Source organism: Balaenoptera musculus, chromosome 14, assembly GCF_009873245.2.
Source record: "Balaenoptera musculus isolate JJ_BM4_2016_0621 chromosome 14, mBalMus1.pri.v3, whole genome shotgun sequence".
Lineage (NCBI taxonomy): Eukaryota > Metazoa > Chordata > Mammalia > Artiodactyla > Balaenopteridae > Balaenoptera > Balaenoptera musculus.
Genome location: NC_045798.1, coordinates 6,559,991 through 6,578,243, shown reverse-complemented (window position 1 = coordinate 6,578,243; position 18,253 = coordinate 6,559,991). Strand labels below are relative to the sequence as shown.

Here is an 18,253-nt window from a genome sequence, read left to right as displayed (position 1 = left end):
TCCAGTACACATGGATATATGAAATCCTTTTAACTTGACCATAAGAGGACTAGGTGTCCAAACCAGTGGTAAATAGCAGCTGATGCTCAGATTTAAGAAAAGAATGAGGGCTTCCCTGGTGGCGCAGTGGTTGAGAATCTGCCTGCTAATGCAGGGGACACGGGTTCGAGCCCTGGTCTGGGAAGATCCCACATGCCACGGAGCAGCTGGGCCCGTGAGCCACAACTACTGAGCCTGCGCGTCTGGAGCCTGTGCCCCGCAACGGGAGGGGCCGCGATAGTGAAAGGCCCGCGCACCGCGATGAAGAGCGGTCCCCGCACCGCGATGAAGAGTGGCCCCCACTTGCCGCAACTAGAGAAAGCCCTCGCACGAACCGAAGACCCAGCACAGCCAAAAATAAATAAATAAATAAATAAAGTAACTATAAAATTTAAAAAAAAAATGTACAAGAAAAGAATGAGGTGGACTGGGGCACTTTGTCTTCATGGGCAGCTACTACCAGCAGCAGCGCGTTGTTCCCATGCGGGAATGCAGGTCTGTACTGTCAGACCTTCCTGTTTGCCAGGGAAGCAGGGAATCCGGATTGTTGGGTCAGGTTTCCTGATTCTTAAATGTTGGTGACTAACTCAAATAGTTTATATATAATTAATTAATTAATTAATCTATATTATTATTATTATTTTATTGGGTCAAACCTCTGGACCAAGTAGGGTGCTCTATCTCAGATCCTGGTTAGAAAACCCTGGGGGACTTCCTTGGTGGTCCAGTGGTTAAGACTTCGCCTTCCAATGCAGGGGGCGCGGGTTCGATCCCTGGTCAGGGAGCTAAGATCCCACATGGCTCGTGGCAAAAAAACCAAAACATAAGACAGAAGCAATATTGTAACAAATTCAATAAAGACTTTAAAAATGGTCCACATCAAAAAAAAAAATCTTTAAAGAAGAAAAAAAGAAAACCCTGGGAAAAGACGTTCAACATGAACAAGGAGGTTACACCAAGTTCCATAATTGGAAGCCTTACAGGGCTCACTTTTCTCTGGTTGCCGCAGGTATATTTTATTTGATGGTGATGTGGACGCTCTGTGGGTGGAGAACATGAATTCTGTGATGGACGACAACAAGCTGCTGACGTTGGCCAATGGTGAGCGTATTCGGCTTCAAGCACACTGTGCCCTGCTCTTCGAGGCAAGTAGTGATGAAAAATGATTTCAAATATGTCTTTCTTTTAATTAAAATTTAAAATGTTTATTTTTTAACTTTTAATTTTTTATTTACATTTTTAATTTTTTAAATTTATTTTTGGCTGCTTCGGGTCTTCATTGCCGCACGTGGGCTTTCTCTAGTTGCAGTGAATGGGGGCTACTCTTTGTTGCGGTGCGCGGGCTTCTCATTGTGGTGGCTTCTCTTGTTGCGGAGCAGGGGCTCTAGGCGTGCGGGCTTCAGTAGTTGTGGCATGCGGGCTCAGTAGTTGTGGCGCACGGGCTTAGTTGCTCTGCTGCATGTGAGATCTTCCTGGACCAGGGATCGAACCCATGTCCCCTACATTGGCAGGCGGATTCTTAACCACTGTACCACCAGGGAAGTCCCTAAAATGTTTATGTTTTAAAAAATTTATTTTACTGAGGTACAGTTGATTTACAATGTTGTGTTGATTTCTGCTGTACAGCAGAGTGATTCAGTTATACATTTATATACATTCTTTTTCATATTCTTTTCCATTATGGTTTATCACAGGATACTGAATATAGTTCCCTGTGCTATACAGTGGGACCTTGTTGTTTATCCATCCTATATATAATAGTTTGCATCTGCTAATCCCAAAATCCCAATCCATCCCTCCCCCATCCCCCTCCCCCTCCCCCTTGGCAACCACAAGTCTCTTCTCTATGTCTGTGAGTATGTTTCTGTTTCGTAAATAAGTTCACTTGTGTCATATTTTAGATTCCACATATAAGCGATATCATATGGTATTTGTCTTTCTCTTTCTGACCTACTTCACTTAGTATGATAATCTCTAGGTCCATCCATGTTGCTGCAAATGGCATTATTTCATTCTTTTTCATGGCTGAGTAGTATTCCATTGTATATATGTACCACATCTTCTTTATCCATACATCTGTCGATGGAAATTTAGGTTGTTTCCATGTCTTGGCCATTGTAAATAGTGCTGCAATGAACACTGGGGTACATGTGTCTTTTTGAGTTATAGTTTTGTCCAGATATATGCCCAGGAGTGGGATTGCTGGATCATATGGTAGCTCTATTTTTAGTTTTTTTAAGGAACCTCCATACTGTTCTTCGCAGTGACTGCACCAACTTACATTCCCACCAACGGTGTAGGAGGGTTCCCTTTCCTCCACACCCTCTCCTGCATTTGTTATTTGTAGACTAAAATGTTTATTAAAATAGTTATAGATATAGATGATTGAAGAAAACCCAAACAATGCAGAAGAATTTATGATGAGTACAACTGTGTTCTCTACCTGCTGCCCTCATCCCTCCTTACTGTATCGCAGAGGTAACTACATTTCACACTTGAGTTGTTTCTTCTGATGGTTACTCTGCTAGTGTCTAAAGGAACCCACTTTGCGTGCTATTTCTTCCTTTATCAAGGTTACACATTATCTGTTGACTGACTGCTATGAAAGTGAGGGTCCATCTTTTATACCATCAGCCCACCCCCCTCCATAGAATACTATACTGCTAAGTCAGTTAAACCAGTAAACATATTTACATCATTATGAATAAGGAAATACTTACTGTAGAGCCAACTAGTATACTGTGATATACTTGCTAGCAAAGCAAGAAATCCAGGGACTGTGATACATTTACATTCTTTTAGAGCCATTTCTTTTGGCTGGAGTTTATAGTTGCCTTTTTTTTTTTTTTTTTTTTTTTTATAAATTTATTTATTTATTTATTTATGGCTGTGTTGGGTCTTCGTTTCTGTGCAAGGGCTTCCTCTAGTTGCGGCGAGCGGGGGCCACTCTTCATCGCGGTGCGCGGGCCTCTCACTATCGCGGCCTCTCTTGTTGCGGAGCACAGGCTCCAGACGCGCAGGCTCAGCAGTTGTGGCGCACGGGCTTAGTTGCTCCGCGGCATGTGGGATCCTCCCAGACCAGGGCTCGAACCCGTGTCCCCTGCATTGGCAGGCAGATTCTCAACCACTGCGCCACCAGGGAAGCCCTATAGTTGCCTTTTTTTTTCTCTCTCTCTCTCTCTCACTGTTTGCCTTTATCTTATCTTCATTTTTCAAACTTTCTGTCATATCCTCTGAACCTGTTTCACAGCTGTGGTCCTGAGACTTGCTTTCACTCTAGCTTAATGCTAATGCCATTCCTAACTTGGCCTGCAAAATTTGTCCGTGTATGAGTATTTGTGCATATCATTATTTTATTCACTGACTGAACTGTGTCTTTTTTTCAGATAAAGAGAGACTGGTGTGTTAATATTGCTGTTAGATGCATACTTATTAAGTTTCATATTCCCTGATCTCAATTATGTTATAAAAAATAAAGAAAAAAGACTGAAAGGAAAACACTCCAAAACAGTGTTTGTTTCTTGGTGGTGGGATTTTGGATAACTTATTTTCTTCTTTATACTTTTTAATTTTGGTCAGATATTCTACAGCATGTTAATTTTCATATTAATTTTATGGTAAAAGAAACTTAAAAAGTGCTACATCAGAGAAGCATAATCTTCCCATGATAAGCCTAAGTGTTCAATTAGAAACCTCATAAAAGCTGTGTTAACTGGGGTATGACTTGGGTTTTATGCATTTGTAAAAACTCTGTACAAGCAACGGCTTTAAAACATGTATTCCAGTTGTCTATAGCTGCAGAAAACACTGATTTTGTTTATTTCTCCAGGTTGGAGATTTACAGTATGCCTCCCCTGCGACTGTGTCTCGATGTGGAATGGTTTATGTGGATCCTAAAAACTTGAAATATCAACCATACTGGAAAAAATGGGTTAATCAAATACAAAACAAGGTGAAAGTTATTCCCAAAATGAATTTACCAGTTACTAGTATTGGTGGCTAGTTGGATAAACATAACTCAGAGGGATGTTTGTTGTTGAAGGCCATGACCTTGACCTTGACCTGCCCAGGATCTTGAGCACTTAATGTTATCAATAAGTTGGATAAAAACATGGAAGACACCCTTATTAGATTTCCAGATAATTCGCAGCAGGTGGGATAGGTAGTGATTTTGATAGTCTAGACCAGGGGGCGACAAATTTTTTCTGTGAAAGAGTAGAGAGTAAATAGTTTAGGCTTTGTGGGCCATATGGTTTCTTTTGCAACTACTCAACCCCGCCACTGTGGTATGAAAGCAGCCACAGTACATGAATGGGCATAGCAATGTACCAATAAAACTTTATTTACAAAAAGAGGTGGCAGGCCAGATTTGGCTTATGCGTTGTAGTTGGCAACCCCTTATCCAGCCAAGCCCAGGAGTTGGGAGACTTGTCTCTATTAGGTGCCCAGCTCCTCCTGCTTTGCTCAGTTGGATGAATACAGTGTGTGAAGGACCTAGTTTGTCATGGAATTGAGATCTGATGGTTTCAGTTGACCTCAAACCCTGTGACGTATCACATGGCTGCTCAAAAATGTGTATTGTCTTAATGGTAGGCTTCACTGAAAGCTGCAGAGATAGATGTGACAGTCATGTGAACGTTGTGGCTTGACCACACCTGGGACACCATGACCACACAGGATGCATCTCTAGAAGGACCACTAGGCTGATGGTGAATTGGAAACCAGGACATAATTACCCCAAAGAAGACCAAGGGAAACATGATGGGACCATTTGAGGCACACTGTCAAATGGGGGATGACCACCCATGCAATCCCTGGTGGTCATCAATGCCTTGGTAGGGAGAAGGACCTTCCACTGCTTTGCACTCTTTGCTCAATGACTGTGGCCATATCATTTGAACTCTAAGATAATCAGCGTTTTTTCTATCAAATGGGACCTTTTATGGCACCTCCCTCCCAGGTCAGTGAAATCAAAGGCTTCATGATGAAATGGAAGAGCATTATAAAGGACAAATTTCTCTACAAATATATGAGTTATCAGAGTTTACTCACCTGCCAAATTTCTCATTCATCAGAAAATATTTCTCACCCCCTCTTTTTTTAAAAAACATTTATTTATTTATTTGGCTGCTCCAGGCGGGTCTTAGTTGTGGCATGCGGGATCTTTAGTTTAGGCATGCGAACTCTTAGTTGTGGCATGTGGGATCTAGTTCCCTGACCAGGGATCGAACCCGGGCCCCCTGCATTGGGAGCGTGGAGTCTTAGCCACTGGACCACCAGGGAGGTTCCCTCTCACCCCCTCTTTTTACAAGCAAAGCTTCCCACGAACTTCCATTTAAATAAAGGAACCCTTGAAAATGCTTTGAAATTCTGCTCTTTTATAGGTGGATCAAGGTGATTTACAGAGTCTGTTTGAGAAATATGTACCCTATCTCATTGATGTGATAGTAGAAGGAATAGTGGATGGAAGACAAGGAGAGAAGCTGAAGACAATAGTTCCACAGACAAACCTAAATATGGTAAGTAAGGATCTTTGTTGGCAAAAAAGAAATTCTTCCCTAAAGATGGACCCCCCCAGTGGGCTTTCAAGGGGAGCAAAGATGCCAGATGGGTAAGTTCTAACATTGCCAGCTACTGACAAGGAAGACACAATACTTCCTTTTGTGGCCCTGTGCAAGACAAGATACTGGGCTCCATCTGTTGAAACCAATATGGCGGGTCATACAGTTCCCACCGCTTTGGGATCTGGGATCCCGGGATTTATGACCAGAACTGACCCTGGTGGGGGTGTGTGGAATATATGGACTGACCCAGGTGTTTTCCTGTGAACCAGGTAACCCAGTTAACCAAGATGCTGGATTCGTTACTAGAGGGAGAAATCGAGGACCCCGATCTTCTGGAGTGCTACTTCTTAGAGGCTCTGTACTGCTCTCTGGGCGCTTCCCTGCTCGAGGATGGAAGAGCTAAATTTGATGAATGTATTAAACGCATCGCTTCTTTGCCTACTGCTGATACGGAAGGGGTTTGGGCCAACCCTGGGGAACTGCCAGGTAGGAACCAAAGGTAGCTTGTTTTCCTACTCAGAATGTTTTTGGTTAGGTTTTTAAGAGGATGTGACCTTGCTTTTCCATATGTATGCCCGTATGGGTTTTCCAGATTGTTTGCTTCTGTAGAGAAATGTGCAACGGTCAGAGCACCCAGTGGTACCCTCAGGAGACGTTCAAATGTGTGAACTGCTATAGCAGAGCCCAGCTCCCTTGGATGGCCTTTTTTGCTGAGTCTAACCTTTTCCCCCCTAGCTTAGGCGCTTGCTTCCTTCACTCTGTTTAAGCTCTTTAAAATTTTCACATTGTGCTTGCCTTTGAATTTCTTCTCCTTTGGGCTTCTCTCTTTTTTTTCTCTCTCTCTAAAGTTCCACAGCTTAATTCATCTGCTCTATTCCTGAGTATTTGCACAGTAGACAATCATGTGTGGATTTGCGGATCATTCATAGGAAATCATTATATTAAGGTTTAACTGTTTGCATGAAAAATGTGCATCCTCAAAGAACCATATATGATGAAAATGTGGCATTCTCCAAGAACTATAGCTAACACTAGGATCCTTCTTTGTCTGTCTCTTAATGACATTTGAATATGGCTTGGCAGGGAGACCTCAGTTGTATTCTATAATCATTACCTGGGCTGTTCTTTTTAAAGCTCGAAGTAAAATGATCATAGGTCTTTCTAGTGGAGAGTCATTGAGCAAATAAAAGATGTTGTAAAAGTCTTTGGTCTTTGTTCAGACACCAAGGGAGGAAAGGGGGGGATGGGATGAATTGGGAGATTGGGACTGACATATATACATTAATATGTATAAAATAGGTAACTAATGAGAACCTGCTGTGTAGCACAGGGAACTCTACTTCACTTCGCTGTACAGTAGAAACTAACACAACATTGTAAAACAACTATACCCCAATAAAAAAAGTCTATGGTCTTTTGGGGAGTAGTTTGCTCATACTTTCTTGGGGCCCTGAGTCTCCTTTGGCGGCAGGCTGCGGGGGGTGCTTCCCAGCTACGCCTACCACGCCGGCTACGTGCTGCTGCCATCAGGGACGATGCTGGTCCCGGTCTGGTCTTTCTCCCTAGTTTGCTGTCATCCTGGGGACTTGAATGGCCGTGTAGACAACCCCGTTCCAGATGCCTTCTGCACTCAGCTCCAGGATCCGTGTCCCTTGACCTCATCCTAGCTCATAACACCTGGCACTGTTCTGTCTGCTTCATAAATGCATACCTCCCACTCCCTGCTTCACAGTCGGCTTCTGTGATTCCTGCCACACGTGATCCCAGTTGGCCCCGTGGGGACTGTCCCCCGCCCCCCGCCATTCTTGCTACCACCTTCTGAACCTTCTGAATCCTTTTCTGCCGCCCTATCGCTTCAACCCCTCTTGCCTAATTGCCCTTCTGTCGAATCTCTCTGAGAAAACCCAAGCCTGCTTTCTCTGCCTCTCCAGGGGCTGAGGGATACTGAGACAATCACACAACCACAAAGCCTGGCACCTCCATAAATTCAGTCTTGAACTTGAACTCCCTCTCCTGTCCCCACAGGGGCAGTTCCTCTCCCTTTTTCTCCAAATCTCCATATGGCCCTCTCCCCTCTCTCTGCAGGTGACCTTCCTTCTTCCTTCAACAGGAAAAATGGACACCGTCAGATAGGAATTTTTCCAGCCCCCATCTTCTCCTGTCTCCTTTCTCAGGGGAGAGGAGACCAGCTCCCAGCTGGACCCACCCTGTGCTTTGAGGTCTACCCCCACCCTCCTCATCAGGCTCCTGGCTTCACTGGTTTTCTCCTCTTTCTCCTGTATTTTCCATCTGTCCCTCTCTACCAATCCCATCCCACCGGCTCTTAGACATCTCTACCCAAACTGCTCCTCGCAAACTGCACATGCACTGCCTTCTCGTTGCCGGATCTGGTGACCCCTTCTGGTCTTTGCTTCCCCGACCTTGTCCCAGCATCAGACATGGTACCACTTTCTGCCTTCTTGAAACATTCTTCCTCCATCCTGCTCCATCCTGGCCATGCCTTCAAAGTCTCCTTTGTTGAGTCCCCTTCCTCTGCCCCTCCTTCACATCAGGATTTGGTCCTAGACCCTCTTTTCACTCTTCATGAGACTTTTCACCATGTCCACAGCTCTGACTTCCAATCCCCTCCCTTCTGAGCCTTTTCCTGGGTTCCCTAGCCCAGTTATATTTAAATCTATCTATCTATCTATCTTTATCCATCCATCCATTTTTATCTATCTCTATCTACCCATATCTCTATCTACCCATCCATCCATCCATCCATCCATCCATCCATCCATCCATCCATCTATCCATCCATCCTTATCTATCTATTCAATTAAGTTTCTGTCCAGGGAGCAAATAGCATTAGTTCATTTCAAGCATGTGCCAAAGCTGATTCTGTATTTCCATGTCCACGATCTAAGTGAAACAGACCACTGTTTGTTACAGGTCACCTTCCAACCTTGTTTGACTTTCATTTTGATCCCACACAGAAGAAATGGATACCATGGAATAAATTAGTTCCAGAGTATGTTCATTCCCGTGAGAGGAAATTTATTGACATCCTGGGTAAGTGAGAACCAAACCCTCAGTTTAAGCGTGTATGGTTCTCATTCTGTGAGGAAGGGAAAAAGATCCTGAGGTCCCTGTGGTACTCTGAGTCCCACCCGGAGTGCTGGTTGGGAGAAACTGAGGAACGTGAGCCATGGGCTTTTCCAAGAGGGCGGCACTTTGGATTCCTTTTATGTGCTGCTGGCTGTGGGCATCTTCAGATGTCTGTGCCTCTCAACTCTTTCCCTGGGCAGGCGGATCCTGACAGGTCGGGGCAAGAGGTAGGGTGCTGGTCTGCTTCCCTTCGCTTTGCACAGGCTCCCTTCTGCCCCACAGAGCTGGCTGGGCGTGGGGAGGGACGAAGGAAGGAGTGAAAGAGGAATGAACAAGGCAGTGTTTTGTAAGAGATGCTGCCTTGAGAAGTCGCGTACCGTGGGCGTCGTGTATTGAGTCGTATTTTACGTGCACACCTCTGGCTATTTGGATAACATAGAGGCTGAAGCATTTCACAAAACGAATATCTGATTTTGGTTTGTATAGAGTTCTTTTAGAGTGAGGTGTACATATTTTCTCAGGAACCAATCAGGATTAAAAATTGCCAATGCAGGAGTAAGCCAGACCTGAGTTTGAGGCTTTATGCTCTCTTCAGAGGAAGTTGTGGGTCAGGAAACCAAATCCTGATAAGTGATAAGTGAGTGACATATGCAGCGGAGAAGCTGAGTTTTTAATATCCTGAGTATAAATCAGAATTGGATATTAAAACAGTTTGGGTGTTCTACACCTGGATATGGTGATGATGACACAGCTGTAGAAATGCATGAAACTCATCAAATTATACACTTAAAATTGGAGTGAATTTTATGGTATGTGGGTAATACCTCCATAAAGCTATTAAAAATAATGGTTGGGGTGCTGAGGTTCTCCTAAGATGATTTCACCCTTATATACATTTTCAAGGTCACCTCTTGGGTTTTTGCTGATGCTTTTTATGGGATTTATGGGATCCTGTGAAACTCCAGGTTGCCCAGTGCACACCTTGTTGGCATTTCTGTGATGCTCCTGTTCTTTATATATTCTTTAGTTCATACGGTGGATACAACCCGTACGACCTGGACGCTGGAACAAATGGTTAAGATTAGGCAACCTGTTCTTTTGGTTGGTGAATCTGGCACCTCCAAGACAGCCACTACCCAGAACTTTCTTAAAAACCTGAACGAAGAGACTAATGTAAGTCATTATTTGTATCTGTTATCTATTACCGTGTAACAAATTACCCCAACACAAAACAGCTCATACAACAAACACTATGTCAGTTTCTGCAGGTCAGGAATCTGGGAGTGGGTTAGCTGGGTGGTTCTAGCCCAGGCTCTCTCATGAGATTGCAAGTTGACCAGGGCTGTGGTCATCTGAAGGCTTGACAGTGGCTGGAGGACCCTCTTCCGAAATGGTCGGCCTCAGTTCCCCACCACGTGGGCCTCTCCAAGGGCTGCTGGTGTCCTCTTGACATGGTAGCTGGCTCCCCCCAGAATGAATGTACAGCATAGCAAAGCAGATGCTGCAATGCTTCATATGACCCAGGAAACCACACACCATCGCTTCTGCCACATTCTGTGGGTCACACAGAAACCACCGTGGCCCACCCTGATACAGCGTGGGAGGGGGCTACACGGTGTGGGTGCCTGGAGGTGAGGGTGCTTGGGAGTCGTCTAGAGGCTTGCACTCACATTCCTCATCACCATTTTGTGGTTTCTCCCCTCCTTCCTCCAGCCACGTGTCAAATGTGGGAGGGTCTGGGTGCCCCAGGGCAAACAGCAGTGAACAAGGCTGTTAAGGCCCGATCTTGTTAGGAGGGGAGACAAACGCGAAAATGAGTACATGAAACCCGATCGTGCAGAATGTGCCGGGTGCACCGAGATGTTATGAAGGAGCGTGGCATTTCTCCTTTCCGTGTACTCACAGTGCTCCTGCATGGCCCACCTGCTCACCATTGCAACTCTCTTGGCTTTAAACAAGTTCTACTTTATGTTTAATAACCATGTAAAGACTGTTATCTCCTCCAAGAAGCTACCTGTGATTTTCAGGATCTCCAGCTGTCATATATTTGTCCCCAGTCCGCACACTGACTCAGTTCCTTGTTAATGTTGCCTGTCATTTAAGCTCCCAATTCCTGTTCTGGCCTTCTGGAACCTCAGAGGGGAGGCACTTCCCCACTGCTTTCCTCTGACTCTCCCTTAGGCTGGTGCCTCCGGTAGCAAAGAGGCTCCGGGAAGCCACGTGGCCCTCTGGGCCGGGGAGTGGTCAGCCTGGCTTTGCGATGGGCACGTAAGGGATGTGGGCGGGGCTGGGATGCACTGCCCACGAATGGATGGTCAAGGTCACTCACATACCAGCACGTGCAAGCATGGTTTATTTAGCTCTGAGGATGCCATTGTGGAGGGCACACGAAGGATGTTTACAGCCAGAAGGACCTACCAGTTAATGGAGCAAAGGGAAGCCGCGTTCAGAAGCCCCCCCACCCCGCCGTGACCCTCCCCACCGGGACTCAGCAGCCGCTGCTTATCGGCCCAACAAGACATATCTGGATACGTTCATGACAAACAGAAGCACACTCACCTTCAGATGTTCAGCTCAGGTGCACCTGCGCTTGTGGACACCTTGGAGAAGGGTGTTATCTAAGGCAGCGGTTCTGAAAGTGCGGTCCCTGGACCCGCAGCATAAGCATCGCCTGAAAACTTGCTTAAACCCCTGGGACCTACTGAATCGGAAGCTCTGAGGATGGGGTCCCATCAGGCTGCCCTCCAGGTGGTTCTGATGCGTAATTAAGTGTCGGAGCCACTGATCAGTGAACTCTCACCCATCACTCTAAGAAGGGGCAGGGGAGAAGCCCCAAGTACGAGTGCGTGAGGATGTGCGCCCCGCACAGGAATCGAGGGACCTCCCTCACCTTTCTCTCCGTGGTTACTTCCAAGGACTAACTAGTGATTGTTCATGCTGTCTTTGACTTATTTATTAAGATGTAGCAGGCATGATAGTAACTTATGTTTGAATATTGCTTTGCAATTTGGAAAACAGCTTGGTGTATTTCATCTTACACAATAAAGTCACTCTATGAAGTAGTCCAAGAAGATGTCGTTAAAATCATCTTTCAGATGAGAAAAACGAGGCTCTGAAAGGTTAAGTGACGGCTCTGAGGTCACCTGGTTAGAACTGTGCGGAGCCAAGCCCACCAGCCAGTCCGCATTGTCACACCTGGCAACCAGTTATTGCTTCATACCACCTGCCAAAAGGAAAGAGGAATTCTTGCTTTAGCACTAAAAAAATAGCATGAAGTTCAGACTCACGTTGGGGTATAAAAAAGTTAGTTCAGATACCAACGAATTTGCAGAATAGATGCTAGCTTACGATCAAACATTCCCTGCAGGCACTGTGAAAAAAAAGACCACCTTTTGGAATAATCTCTTTCTGTTTCAGATTGTGTTAATGGTCAGTTTCTCCTCCCGCACCACGTCCATGGATATCCAAAGAAATTTAGAAGCCAACGTGGAAAAACGAACCAAAGACACGTACGGCCCACCCATGGGGAAACGCCTCCTGGTGTTCATGGATGACATGAACATGCCAAAGGTTGGCGGGGTTAACGGCGGGGGCGGGGCAGTGTGCTGTGTTTGTGGCCGTGTGTGTGCGTGGAGTGGGTGAGTGTGAGAACGCCTGTCTTTATTCTGCACAATGTCTGCAGGGCCCAGGTTACGAGGAGCCAGCTGAAGGGACAATGTGACAGGAAGTGTCTTCTTAACCAGAGAGACCCTTTCCTTAGATTGTATTCCATAGTTTCTCAAAGGAAGGAAGTAGGTAGCAAGGCAGCCTCTGAACTACATTCAGCATATGTTTGAGCGAGAGATTTCTAAATGAGCTGTACTTCAGGTTTGAATGCTGCTCTCAGCCCCATTTACATGGGAAGCATGAGGGCAGGCACTTCCTCAGGATTCCTCTGGATTTACCAAGGAAAGGGAACTTTCGCCTGCACAATGGGTGTGTTTCTGGGGCCGGAGCCTGAGAGGTGCAAAGTTTTCTTAGCACTGGGATTTAGATTTATATCTTTTCTGCAGAAGCATTTTTTCCCTGAAAAATCTATCTTCCAGATGGACTGTTTGCAAAGCCAGGATCCATCCATCCATCCATCCATGCATCCATCCACACATCCATCCATCCATCCATCCATCCATCCATCCATCCATCCATCCATCCATCCATCCATCCACACATCCATCCATCCATCCATCCATCCATCCATGCATCTGTGCATCCATGCATGCACCCATCCATCTATGCATCTATCTATCTTTGCATCCAGACAGCCACCCACACACTTGTTTTTCCAGCCAGCCATCCAACTGATATATTTATTGAGCACCTCCTATGGGACTGGTGCTGTGAAGTGATGAGCAAAACGTATATAGTTCCTGCCCTCAGGGAGCTTACAGTCTAGACAGGGACACAGATTTTTTAAAAAATTACAAATGAATATATAGAACTGCAAACTTTGAGAAGCCCAATGAAACTCAAACCAGAGTGCTCCGAGAGAGTGAGAGGAGAGATGAGATTTAGTTTAGATGGTCAGCAAAGGCGTTGCTGAGTTCTGCTTTATGATACCACTGTTCTTCCTTTTCTTTAAAAAAAAAATCAAGGTGGACGAATATGGCACACAGCAGCCGATTGCCCTGCTGAAACTGCTGTTGGAAAAAGGCTACCTGTACGATCGGGGGAAGGAGCTGAACTGTAAAAGCATCCGAGACTTTGGCTTTATTGCTGCGATGGGGAAAGCGGGGGGAGGCCGCAACGAAGTCGACCCGAGATTTATTTCGCTATTCAGTGTCTTCAACATTCCATTTCCTTCAGAGGAGTCTTTGCACTTAATTTATTCCTCCATCCTCAAAGGCCATACCTCGGTAATTTGATTTTAATTAGAAGTCTAAACCGGAGGGCCATGTGTTGGGTAGAAACGTGGTAGCAATGTGTGCATCTGGCACAGCAAACACAATGCCTGCAGCCCACGGTGCTTCTAGGAGACTGTGAACATGTTTTCCTTTCTTTCAAAACCAGAAGAAAGGAATCAATATAATTCAGCCTGGATTATATTCATCTTTATACCAAGGCAGTCATAATATGTATGTAAGATAATATATTTAATTATAGTTAAATAAAATAATGTATAAATATAGTTTTATTTCTATAAATAACATGTAATATATATAATAATATAAAGAATATAATATATATAATAAGATATATATAAATAATGTATTTTTATGGAGGAAGGGACCCATGAAGGCATAAGTGCCTGGGGCCCATGGAAGCTGTGATGTGGCCCTGAGTTACATAGGCCACCTTGAGTGACAGCAGTGAACCAACTAGAGGACTTGGGCTCTGGAGTCCGTCCCCATTCTGCTCCTTGGGCAAGTCCCTTGAGAGCCCGTAGTCCCCATCCTCCTCTGGAACAGGGAGATAATTCTGGTACCCACCTCACTTAGGTTTTGGGAGAATGAAAGGAGAAAATGCATGTAAAGTGTGTGGCACAGTGCCCAGCACATGTCCGATACTCACTAGATACTAGTTATTCCTGTTATCGTTGTGATTTACGTGACCCCCATGAATGGAACCCGTTCATTTAAATAATGACCTTCTGATCCTGGCATTTGCCTTCTAAAGCGGGCTTGCACACTTAAAGTCTCGAAGGGCCAGGCAGGAAACGTAAAGGTGTGGGATCAGTGGTCACCCGGCGTGTTCATGCCCTGCGTTAAGCCATTCGCTTCCAAAACAGTGAGGTCTGTGCTAGTCAAATCAACCTCAAACTGAGGGCTGGTTTGGGGCTTTGGTTTCATATCACGTTGACTTGTCAGTTAATGTGAAAATCTAGGGAAACAAAAGCAGATCAGATGATTAGTTTCTCTGGTTCTTTAATTGTTTTCTTACCTCCTCTCAAAAAATTATGGTAAAATTCATGCAACATAAGATTAGCTATTAAAACCACTTTAAAGTATACAGTTCAGTGGCATTTAGTACATTCACAATGTTGTACAACTGTCGCCACTGTCTAGTTCCAGAATATTTTTATCACCCCAAAAGCAGTTATTCCACCCTATCCTTCAGCCCCCGGCAACCACTGATCTGCGTTCTGTCTCTATGGATTTTCCTATTCTGGAAATTTCCCATTAATGGAATCATACAATATGTGGTCTTCTGTGTTTGGTTTCTTTCATGTTTTCAAGGTTCATCCATCAGTGTAGCAGGTGTCAGTGCTTCATTCTTTTTTATGGCCCAATCATATTCCATGATATGGATGGACCACATTTTGCTTATCCATTCATTCACTGATAGATACTTGTGGGGGGGGGTGTCTTTTCATTCTGTAGGTGTTTCATGAGAGCGTTGTGGCTGTAAGTGACAAGCTGACATCCTGCACGTTGGCACTTTACAAAAACATTGTTCAGGATCTACTGCCCACCCCATCCAAGTTCCACTACATCTTTAACCTTCGAGATCTCTCGCGGATTTTTAACGGTCTTGTCCTCACTAACCCAGAACGGTGAGTTTGTTTTCTCTCACTAAAATGTGTCCCATCAGTACGATGGGTTTTCTTATTCTTTTAAGACAGAGGAGCTATCAAGGAATGTGGTGTGAATCCATGTATCAATTAATTACCCAGTGTCTTTTCGTTTACGTTAAACGAAGAACAGAGTCAAATGCTTGCTTAAGACCTGATGCCTCTTGAGCCCTTGAGTTGAAGGCAGGTGGAGCCAAGAGAGGCAGATGTGTGGCCGTGTGCACAGGTGTGTGCAACCCCGCGGTAGGACTGCTGTGACAACCATTTGTTCTCAGTTCTAAAGGTGAAATTTGCCCGCGTGGAGCCTTTCCTTCATACAACTGAATTGTTGCCAGTTGCCAACTGGTTCTATTATCAATATATGTGTCTTTGGGAGAAGTTAAGCACGGAGGACAGAAGGGATTTTAGTCTGGGTCTAGAAGTTGACTCATGAAAGCTAGACGTATTTGTGTATTTACATTAATGTAAACTTTCATCTATGTAGATTTGCAGGGATGCTCCAATTTCATGGATTCGTGTTATGAATCCACAAAATACTGAAAAACGAATTAGGAACTTTCCCCGTACCCACACTGCCTCTTGGGTGCCCTTGAAGGTTTCAGAATGGCAGTTCCGGAGAGAGCAGCTCTAGGTATTTAGGGTGGAGTGAGAGCTCTTTGCCAGAAACCAGAAAAAGACCCAGAACTGGGGTCAGATGGAGTTGGTTCTTAGAAAAAGGAGCTGCCAGTGGTTCTGTTGCTGATTTTAAATTCATAAATTCCAGCAAGTAGGAGTCCTGTCAGGTTCTCAGGTCATTTACGTCACTTATAGACAATGTTCTTTTTCTTCCCTGCAGTAGGGTAAGTTATGAATGACAACCTTATGGTCTTTACACTTAAATTGTTAGCTTGCATTAAATTTCAATTAATGTGAAACCAGGGGGGAAAAAAGCCTATGGGAGTGTTGTCCTTTTCTGCACCCTGTGTACCCATCTGAAAGTAGTAGCATTCAGCCTGCTCTTCTCTAGATAACTTTGTGGCTGGTTTTGCCCCTTCCATCCTGTAGGTTCCAGACGGTGACCCAGATGGTGAGAGTCTGGAGGAACGAGTGTCTGAGAGTCTTCCACGACCGGTTAATCAATGAAACAGACAAGCAACTGGTCAGTACATTGAATATGTACCAGCAAATGCAAAAAAAAACCAACCACAAAGTTCTTCTCTGGGTGAAAAGAAAAAGTACAAATAAAAAAAAACCCAATGTATTTTTTTTCAATGTATTTTTTGTATGGGACACTGCAGAAAAATAGAGACTAACAATGAAAGTCAACAGGTAAAGGAGGGTGGATTATGAAGTACCTTGCAACCAATGGGGAAAAAAATCGAATGCAAATTACTTCAGATAATCCTAGCATACACTCTTTTTCTGACAAGTCTTAGCACGTCTATGGTGTTGAGTTTGGCTTCCTGAAGTGGTCTTGTATTGTCAGGTCGAAGAGCACATAGGCAGCTTGGTCACGGTACATTTTAACGATGACGTGGAGGTGGTGATGAGGGACCCCATCCTGTTTGGAGACTTCCGGACGGCTCTGCACGAAGAGGAAATGCGCATTTATGAAGACATTCAGGACTATGAGGCAGCCAAGGCTTTGTTCCAGGTGCGGACAGGGCTCACCTCTCCCGGGAGCGCGTTGCATGGGTGCCCAGGAGGTGGAGCAGGAAGAACACCCGTGCCTCTGTCTCTAGGTTCAGAATGTGGGCTTGTGTCTGATCCCGTGGTGTCCATGTCCAGTGGTGCACGGGAATGGTCTGATGAATTTGTTCAACACACAGACCCCTGGGGCCCATCTTCGTGCGTTTCCCTTCATCAAGCCCACGAAGGGTGCCAGGGTTCCGATGCACAGCCAGCTTTGGGAACCACTCATCTGACCCCCTAACATTCATCTTCATCTTAATTCACGAGTCGAACCTTGTAACTAGCATTGGCTTGCTGCTGGCCAGTCACAGACCAGCAGATCGAAATCTTGATCGTAAAAGCTAGTCTCTTAAACCTGAATGATTGAATAATTTCAACAATTATAGACATTCAGAAAAATCTCTCCTCTGTTCTTAATCACTCTGGCACAAAAAGAGAGAGTCTGTCTCTTAGAAGCCAGTGATTCTTAAAGAAAAAATTTTTTTTTCTAAAATTCAGGAAATTCTTGAAGAGTATAACGAAAGCAACACCAAAATGAGCTTGGTTCTCTTTGACGATGCTTTGGAGCACCTGACCCGTGTGCACCGCATCATTCGGCTGGACCGAGGCCACGCCCTGCTGGTCGGGGTCGGGGGCTCCGGGAAGCAGTCTCTGGCCAGGCTGGCCGCCTTCACAGCTGGCTATGAGGTGAGCCGAGCTCCCCTCCCACCCCCCAGGAATGGGTTTGGTATGCCAATTTCTGCAGTTAGTAGCTCCTGCAAATATTTGAGCTATCTATAACAGATCATAACACGATGTTTTCATAGAGTATAAAGTGTTTTTGTTGGGGGGGGAGGTTGATATTATTTTAACTGAATATTCGAAGCATCTAACTATTGTATTGTATTTGGAATGAAGAATATGTCAAATCAAGTTCGAAAGTCAAATACGAGCAAATCCTGTGACCTGTGACCTGTGCTCGTGTAGAGGAGGGGTTGCCCTAAACCTCCATGGGCCCAGTGTTGAGGGTCGGCAATGTATCAGCACAACCAGCATGCACGGTTCTGGGACATTCTTAGAATCTTTAAAAAAAAAAAAAGTTTTATTGAGATACATTTCACAGACCATACCATTCATCCACTTAAGGTGTACAATTCAATAGTTTTATAAAAATATGTTCAAAAGGTTGTGAAACCATTACCACATTCAATTTTAGAACATTTTCATCATCCCAAGAAGAAATCCCAAGCCCTTTAGCTGTTGCCCTCTATCTTCCTGTCCTTCCAACCACCCCAGCCCTAAGAAACCACTAATCTACTTTCTGTCTCTCTCGACTTTCCTATTCTGGATTTTCATACAAATAGAA

General features: G+C 44.8%; 1 protein-coding gene across 1 annotated transcript in view; it reads left to right on the top strand.

The window, feature by feature from the left end:
• The window catches only part of DNAH10 (dynein axonemal heavy chain 10), a 148,041-nt gene that overhangs the window by 85,952 nt on the left and 43,836 nt on the right, over window positions 1-18,253 (top strand). Inside the window, exons 40-51 of the mRNA XM_036874706.1 lie at window positions 1,049-1,184; window positions 3,869-3,991; window positions 5,424-5,558; window positions 5,873-6,089; window positions 8,535-8,654; window positions 9,718-9,863; window positions 12,108-12,260; window positions 13,322-13,582; window positions 15,047-15,219; window positions 16,282-16,375; window positions 16,703-16,870; window positions 17,407-17,595. Of these exons, the coding sequence (XP_036730601.1) occupies window positions 1,049-1,184; window positions 3,869-3,991; window positions 5,424-5,558; window positions 5,873-6,089; window positions 8,535-8,654; window positions 9,718-9,863; window positions 12,108-12,260; window positions 13,322-13,582; window positions 15,047-15,219; window positions 16,282-16,375; window positions 16,703-16,870; window positions 17,407-17,595 (1,915 nt within the window). The remainder of the gene's footprint in view (window positions 1-1,048; window positions 1,185-3,868; window positions 3,992-5,423; window positions 5,559-5,872; window positions 6,090-8,534; window positions 8,655-9,717; window positions 9,864-12,107; window positions 12,261-13,321; window positions 13,583-15,046; window positions 15,220-16,281; window positions 16,376-16,702; window positions 16,871-17,406; window positions 17,596-18,253) is intronic.